Source organism: Saccostrea echinata, unplaced genomic scaffold (assembly GCF_033153115.1).
Source record: "Saccostrea echinata isolate AGI-Se365-2 ecotype Australia unplaced genomic scaffold, CSIRO_AGI_Sech_v1 ptg000001l, whole genome shotgun sequence".
Lineage (NCBI taxonomy): Eukaryota > Metazoa > Mollusca > Bivalvia > Ostreida > Ostreidae > Saccostrea > Saccostrea echinata.
The window spans coordinates 24116986-24124882 of NW_026889750.1; the positions used below are offsets into that span (position 1 = coordinate 24116986).

Genomic DNA, 7897 nt, shown 5'->3' on the forward strand with positions numbered 1-7897 from the left:
AGTCATCGTTGGTAACCCACAGGTGATTCACATCGATTCTCTGTTTGGGGGAGTTTGTGGATTTGCGATGATAAGGAAAAGCTGAGTGCATAAGAATCTTGGAAGCAATACTCTAAACATGTTACATGTACTAAACCTATAATCTTATTTGGCGCACTGCGTTCCATATCGTTAATATTTGGAACGTTGATCACTATAAAAAGTAGAGGAAAATTGCATATAAGGCTACCTTTGGAATCCTAGACGTTTTGCCATATGAATCAATTTTTCTCTTAATTAAAACAAATATTGAAAAAGATTCAGAATACATGTATTTATTAATTAACGATTCAGGGTATTCATTAATTAAACATTCCTAGGTCCTGGTAATAAAGTATATAATTATTCAGAGAAGATAGTGCGTATCTGATACAGGTTGTGTAAAAGGACAATTTATGAACATGCGACCAAATGATTTTGATAAATAAAATCAATGAAAAAAATCTGATATTGCTATGTCTGTTTAGGTCATGCCTGTAATTTTTTCATAAAAAAGTTTTGCTTTCATAACTTAAAAAAAATCATTTATTGAAGTATATTTTTATATACATTTAGTGAAAGATTGGGTGGTAGAACTGTATCCAATAATTCTCAAAGTATACGATCCATCATAATTAAAGAGTTATTCTTGGAATTGTGTTGAATACATGCGTAGGCCAATTCGATAATTACTGGATTTTTGCAAAAGTTCCTACTCTACCACTCGATAGCTGTATCTAGTATTAATTTTGAAATCATATTGTATAAGAGTAGTAATCATTGTATGATTATATCCATCGCATGTTGTCAAGTCAACAAAGCGTACTGTTTATGTGATGATATACTTCTTAGCTACAGTAAAAAGATCAAATCCAATACAATTGATGAAGGTCAACTGTACAGTTAAAATAAAAACGAATGAATGAATAAAATAGATTCTAATATAAGATCAAATATTAAAATTAATTTACAATATTTTCTCCAAGCGTGCAAGGTCTATTTTCACACTCCGTTTCACATTTTACATAAAAAGGTTGATGACATTTGTGTATATAGCAGAACTCTTCGCATTTTGATGAAAGAATAGGTTCAAAGGTCGTGGATTCATGGGGATCTAATTTCAGTCCTTTCTGATCACGATTTGCCTTAATACATCCAATGAAAGGTATGAAGGGGTTATTTTTACAAGCTCAAAATTATGTTTCTATCTGCCAAAACTTGAATAATTGTTTTTTTAAAAAAGTCAATGACACTACCGTTATTTGTTGTATCCCTAAAGTCGCCTCAAATTCTTGGGCAAAATCTAGAACTCTACTCTCTATATATTTATTACTTCGTAAAAAAACTGACATTTTTGTGTAGATCGTTTGTAATGATGGAGGCTGGCGATAGAAACATATCACAGAGATTCGTCGTGTTTGATGGCATGCATTTACCGCCATTTGTACCTCTAATGAAAGATGCAAAGAAAAGATTCGAAGAGATCAGGGACATGGAATGCAGAAAGGATGATGTCATTATTGCAGCATACTCTAAGTCAGGTACTTGTTTTATTTACAGAGAAGAACATTTCTCTAATATTAGAATAGGTTGTAGTGGACATCTGGGTGAAGTGTACTTCAAAAGAACGGGACTTCTCGGGTCTTTCATCTATGAAGGCTTTGCGTAGTCTTGAAACTTAAATCTCATTTTGTGTAAGCTTGGTTGCACCTCATTCTAAACAGTCGAAATATGCATGATTTTACATCTTTCCAAGAGAAAAAGTTCAACAAATTAAGATTAAAAATATTCTCATCTCATATACAGGGTAAGGCCAGCGCGGATCCTGATTTTTTTTTCCGAAAAAGGGGGGGGGGGGTCCACATCAACGCTAGCAAATGTCATACACGGAAATGTTTTGTCCAGCCAAAAGGAAGAAAAAACAAGATGTGTTTGTGAAACACTGATGCCCCCGTATGGCAGCTTATGGCAAAGGTTAAAGTTTTTTAAATAAAAGTCAAAATCCAGGCCAAAAGATAAAAAATGTTGATACCCAAAGAAAGGTCTTGTCTCGAGGAATACACCTGTGAAATTTGAAAGACCTAGATACAACTGTTCAAAAGTTATGGCGAAGGTTAAAGTTTTTTAAATAAAAGTCAAACGTCAAGGTCAAGGTCAAAGTGGTTGGTATCCAAAGGAAGATCTTGTCACAAGGATTACATATGTGAAGTATGAAAGCCCTAGCACCAGCCATTCAAAAGTTATGGCCAAAGTTAAAGTTTTTCAAAAGTAGGTCAAACTCTAGGTCAAGGTCAAAGGGTCAAAGTGGTTGGTATCCAAAGGAAGGTCTTGTCACAAGGATTACATATGTGAAGTATTAAAGCCCTAGCATCAACCATTCAAAAGTTATGGCCAAGGTTAAAGTTTTTCAAAAGTAGGTCAAACTCCTAGGTCAAAGTGGTGGTTGGTATCCAAAGGAAGGTCTTGTCGCAAGGATTACATATGTGAAGTATGAAAGCCCTAGCTCCAACCATTCAAAAGTTATGGCCAAGGTTAAAGTTTTTCAAAAGTAGGTCAAACTCCTAGGTCAAGGTCAAAGGGTCAAAGTGGTTGATATCCAGAGGAAGGTCTTGTCACAAGGAATACACATGTGAAGTTTGAAACCCTAAGCACCAACTGTTCAAAAGTTATGGCCAAGGTTAAAGTTTTTCAAAAGTAGGTCAAACTCCAAGGTCAAGGTCAAAAGGTCAAAGTTGTTGGTATCCAAAGGAAGGCCTTGTTACAAAGAATACACATGTGAAGTTTGAAACCCCAAGCACCAACTGTTCAGAAGTTATGGCCAAGGTTAAAGTCTCATAAAATTTTGCAAAAGTGGGTCAAACTCCAACGTCAAGGTCAAAAGGTCAAATATGATGGTACCCAAAGAAAGGTCTTGTCACAAGGAATACACATGTGAAATATGAAAGTCATAGCTCCAACCAATCAAAAGTTATGGGCAAGGTTAAAGTTGACAACAGACAGACAGACAAACAGACAAACGGACAAACGGACAAACAAACAGACAAACAGACAGACAGGACAAAAACAATATACCCCCGGGATCTTTCGATCCGGGGGCATAAAAACAACTTTCCCAATTCTGAAAACATCGTGGGGTGTAGGATAGGGGTTAGGAGAAGACGCTTTCCTAAGAGGGATCTATGTTTCCTTGGGGGCCCAAAGTCGTTATTTCGTATTTAATAATTCTGAAAATCTAGGGGGTGGGGGTTGGATCCCCCCCCTCTTGAGACGCGCATGGGTAAAACCTATCTTAATGCACTACAGAGTTTTCAATCATTGCCTTAAACGTCGTTATCGAAGTTCATACGATAAAAATCCGATAAATGACTGAGATAGAACAATAAGCAAGGGGCTTATTGGCCACAATTCTTTACTTAAAAAGAATAGTCTAAATGAAATTATAATCTATGGCCCTAACCAAGCCATTTTGAACAATTTAAGTTCGATCCTAAATAACCGGTTAATTATAGTATCATTTATAAGTGAAGCAGTGGTTATGAGAATTGTAGAAAGAATTGATCATCTTCCTGATTTATATTTCTAATTATGCCCGCGTAATCGAAGATTCGGGGGCATATAGTTTTTGCCCTGTCCGTCCGTCTGTCTGTTTGTCTGTTTATCCACAAAAACTTTAACATTGCCCATAACTTTTGATTGGTTGGAGCTATGGCTTTCATATTTCACATGTATATTTCTTGCGACAAGACCTTTCTTTGGGTACCACTATATTTGACCTTTTGACATTGACCTTGGAGTTGACCCAGTTTTGCAAAATTTTACCCTACATTAACATTGGCCATAACAATTGGTGCTAAGACTTTCATGCTTCATATGGTAATTCTTGTGACAAGATCTTCCATTTTGACCCTTTGACCTACTTTTGAAAAACTTTAACCTTGACCATTACTTTTTGGACAGTTAGAGGTAGGGCTTTCATACTTCACATATGTCATTCTTGTGACAAGACCTTTCTTTGGATACCAACAACTTTGACCCTTTGACCTTGGAGTTAGACCTACTTTTGGAAAACTTTTACCTTGGCCATAACTTTTGAACAGTTGGTGCTAGGGTTTTTTTTACTTCACATGTGTATTCCTTGTGACAAGACCTTCCTTTGGATACCAACAATTATAACTCATTGACCTTGACCTTGGAGTTTGACCTACTTTTGAAAAAAAACTTTAACCTTGGTCATTACTTTTGAATAGTTCGTGCTAGGCCTTTCATATTCACATTTGTATTCCTTGTGACAAGACCTTACTTTGGATACCAACATTTTGACCCTTTGACCTTGGCCTTGGAGTTTGACCTACTTTTGAAAAACTTTAACCTTGGCCCTAACTTTTGAATGGGTGGTGCTAGGGCTTTCATATCTCACATGTGTATTTCTTGTGAGAAGGTCTTTCCTTGGGCACCATTAATTTTGACCATTTGACATTGACCTTGATGTTTGACTTACTTTCGAACAACTTAAACCTTTTCCATATCTATTCAATGGTTGCTGCTAGGGTTCTCATGTTTAACAGGTACATGTATATTAATTTAAACTAATCTTACTCTGGGTAACATATTTGATTTGCATTTGAGAAAGTTTAACCTTTGCTATAAGTTGCCATACGGGGGCGTCAGTGTTTCACAAACACATCTTGTTAATTGAACTGTTATAATCTCATATTTAAGCATGTCTTTTAGATAAATGAAATTTGTTGTATTTCTTCTATAATAGGAACCCATTGGATTTGGGAAATAGTTTGCATGCTTCTAAAAGGCAGAGCTGAATATGCTAAAGAAACGAAAGAATTTCTGTTCTTGGAAGCTATTCCGGACATGAGTGTTGTTCATAACCTAGCCTCTCCAAGGCCGCTTAATACGCATTTTCCCTACCGTTGGTTACCGAAACAACATGTGCAAAATGGTGGGAAAATTGTACATATCATCCGGAATCCCAAAGATGTTGCGGTTTCACTGTATCATCAACTCTTACAGAGTGGCTTATTTAATGACTTCAACTTTAAAACGTTTCTGGATCAAATGTTCCTAGGTCCAGGTAAAGTTTTAGAATATCATAATGGGCAACTTTTTTGCACAGGCCCTCTGATTGTCCAATCATTATTTGTGATAAATTCTTCGAAATTCCAAAATTTGAATGATTTCAGGAAAACTTCAAAAGAGCAAATAAGTATGGGATCCAGAGAATTTTGTTGAAAAGCCCACATACATATGTACTAACTGATTTTTGTTTTTTTTATATTGTATTTTTAACGGATACCCTTTACATTTCTTTGGTCCAATATATTTTTCTAGTATATTTTCCTCCTGTTTTGAAGTTTTGATTATTATTTTTTCCAGCATGTCCCTTTGGCACTTGGTTCAAATACGAGAGAGAATTTGAAGAAGCCGAAAAGAACGACAAATTCGGCTCAATACACACAATTCACTATGAGAATATGAAAAAGGTATAACTGTATTTATATATTTAAGTTATAGACGCCTACTTTTTTTCTCGAAACAATCCTTGACAAATGATGTTTGTTTTCTTTTAATCATTTTGATAACTGACCAACACCAGTTGAATGAGACCAAGATCTAAATTTTTATTAAGAGATTAAGAATTATATTGATTTTTACGACTCATTTTTTGAAAGATTGTTACAGTTCTTTTCAATGCAATGCCTGAACAATGAAAATGTTACATTTCTTTTCAATGCATTGACTAAACAATGAAAGTATTTATTTTTGTTTAAATAATTTTGAATATTGATCAAACAAATTGAATAAGATTTAGAATTTTAGGTTTTAATAGGAGGATAAGAATCCAATCGATTTTAAGACTTATTTGCGATTCACCATAATTATTTATATACATGTAATGAAAAACCCTTGCAACTCCCCCCCCCCCCCCAAAAAAAAAATCAAATAAATTATTTTTTGATCGATATGCAGAACCCAGAAGAGGAAACAAGAAAATTAGCCCAATTCTTGGAAGTGAACACAACTGAGGAACTAATAGCAGAAATTGTAGATAAATGTAGCTTTGATAAGCTCAAACAGATTGACAGCTCATTTAAAGACCAATCACATTTAAAGAGGGTTATTGGAGCAGAAGGCATAAAAGTGCCAGATATATATCGCAAAGGTAAGTGACTGATCAATTTCTAAACATATTGAGATTGTTTTAAAATCATCATCAAATAATGGAACTAAGAAAAACTGCTGTTTAACTAGTCCTAATTCTTTTCCAGGAAAGATTGGAGATTGGAAGAACCATTTCACGGTGGCTTTAAATGAACAGTTCGATGATATTTTCAAAGAAGAAATGAAAGACTCCTCAATTCAAGTACAGTTTGAATAAAAATATTCTTTAACTGAAAAGAAGATGGTAATCATGATCTATAGTATGAGAATTCAACCTTGCATCTCAATTCCGAAACTGTTTGTACATTTGACCCCGCATCTCAAACCTGATTGTTTGTACATTTGTCCTCGCATCTCAAACCTGAATTCTTTGTACATTTGACCTTACTTCTCAAACCTAAATTCTTTATATACATTTGACGTCACATCTTAAACTTAATTGTACATTTGAAATGTAATTAGCTTAATCTTATTACGTAGATGATTAAAACACGAGAGATTTTGTATATTTTTTTTTAACCTAGAAAATTTATCGATTTTGAAACTTGATAAATTTAATTATCAGATTTAATTTTATAAAAATATAGTGTCTACAGAATGTCGATATACTGGCGAGTGCAAAATGTGTTCCAGTATACCTGGTTGAGAATTTATGAAAAGGAATTACGGTAAGATGAGAATTTCTAGACGAAATGGAAACTTGGCGTTTGTGATTTAATTAATCACAGTAATGTTGTTATTTTTAATTAATAAGCTATAATGCAAAATACAGAGTGTCTATATTCGTGTCCTTCTTAATTTTATTATAATATACTGGTGATCATGTAACGGCATGTTCAGGTAGTATGATGTAGATTTCCACTGGAATTGTGAAAAGATTTTTTTCGAAAATCAGGGACATATAAGATTTCCAGTAACTGAGGAAGGGCAGCAAAATAAAAACAAAATGTTTTGACAAGGTAATTGTGCCGTGGCCTCTCTCGGATCGGCTTTGTCAGACAACAAACAGGTAGAGTCCCCAGAGGCTAGTTTTTGGGAGACAGTGGTTATCCGCTAGGCTAATGATCCCTGCCTAAGACTTAAGCAGTGCTATAGGCAAAAATCTGCATACAAATCAAAGAAGCACACAAGGAAGCCAGAGATGTAGCAGAGAGAGAGAGAGAGAGAGAGAGAGAGTGATGCTACGATTATGGATGATAGGTTTTCAGTGTATTGAGTTGTTTGTTGGTACACCACTTCAGACCAGAAAGAATCTGCAAAATTATAACATCTATCACCATTGCACGATATACATGTATGCACAGAAAATAACAAGGTTAACGTCAGTCTAATTTGTTTTCCTGAATTGTATGATTGGCATTTGGCAATATTTACACATTTGAAGTTGCGTGTACCAAAAAAAAATATAGAATGTATACAAAAAGTATTGTAACACATTGTGCTAGAATCAAATACCATGCGAGATTTGTATGAGCGTATCTATAGTGGCTAGATTTGAGTGGACTGGGTTACGGAGTTGTAACCCACTCTTTAAATTTGCTAGCCTATAGGAAAAAAAAATCCCTTCTGGCCAAGTGCGTCTTTCCTATGAACACATTAAGCGTTCTTGCTGTCTGATACGAGGGTTAAAAATATAAAAAGGATTTGTAGGGAAAAAAAAGGGAAAAGAAATCTTTTTTCACTTTCACATGTGCATTGTAATGCA

The 7897-nt window shown here is 34.8% G+C and overlaps 1 protein-coding gene across 1 annotated transcript; it reads left to right on the forward strand.

The window, feature by feature from the left end:
• The first annotated feature begins 1386 nt into the window (after positions 1-1386).
• Positions 1387-6974, forward strand: LOC133187608 (sulfotransferase 1E1-like). Its single transcript, XM_061323031.1, has 5 exons — positions 1387-1559; positions 4784-5104; positions 5407-5513; positions 6001-6193; positions 6300-6974. The coding sequence occupies exons 1-5, from the start codon at positions 1391-1393 to the stop codon at positions 6407-6409; spliced, it is 900 nt and encodes a 299-aa protein (XP_061179015.1). The 5' UTR covers positions 1387-1390; the 3' UTR covers positions 6410-6974.
• The last annotated feature ends 923 nt before the right edge of the window (positions 6975-7897 follow it).

What these genes read in the sequence shown, in the direction of transcription:
- LOC133187608 (XM_061323031.1), top strand. Translation starts at nt 1,391, where the DNA reads ATGATGGAGGCTGGCGATAGAAACATATCACAGAGATTCGTCGTGTTT. An exon ending in TGCAGCATACTCTAAGTCAG is followed by an intron (nt 1,560 to 4,783) that starts GTACTTGTTTTA and finishes CTTCTATAATAG; the next exon opens with GAACCCATTGGATTTGGGAA. An exon ending in ACTATGAGAATATGAAAAAG is followed by an intron (nt 5,514 to 6,000) that starts GTATAACTGTAT and finishes ATCGATATGCAG; the next exon opens with AACCCAGAAGAGGAAACAAG.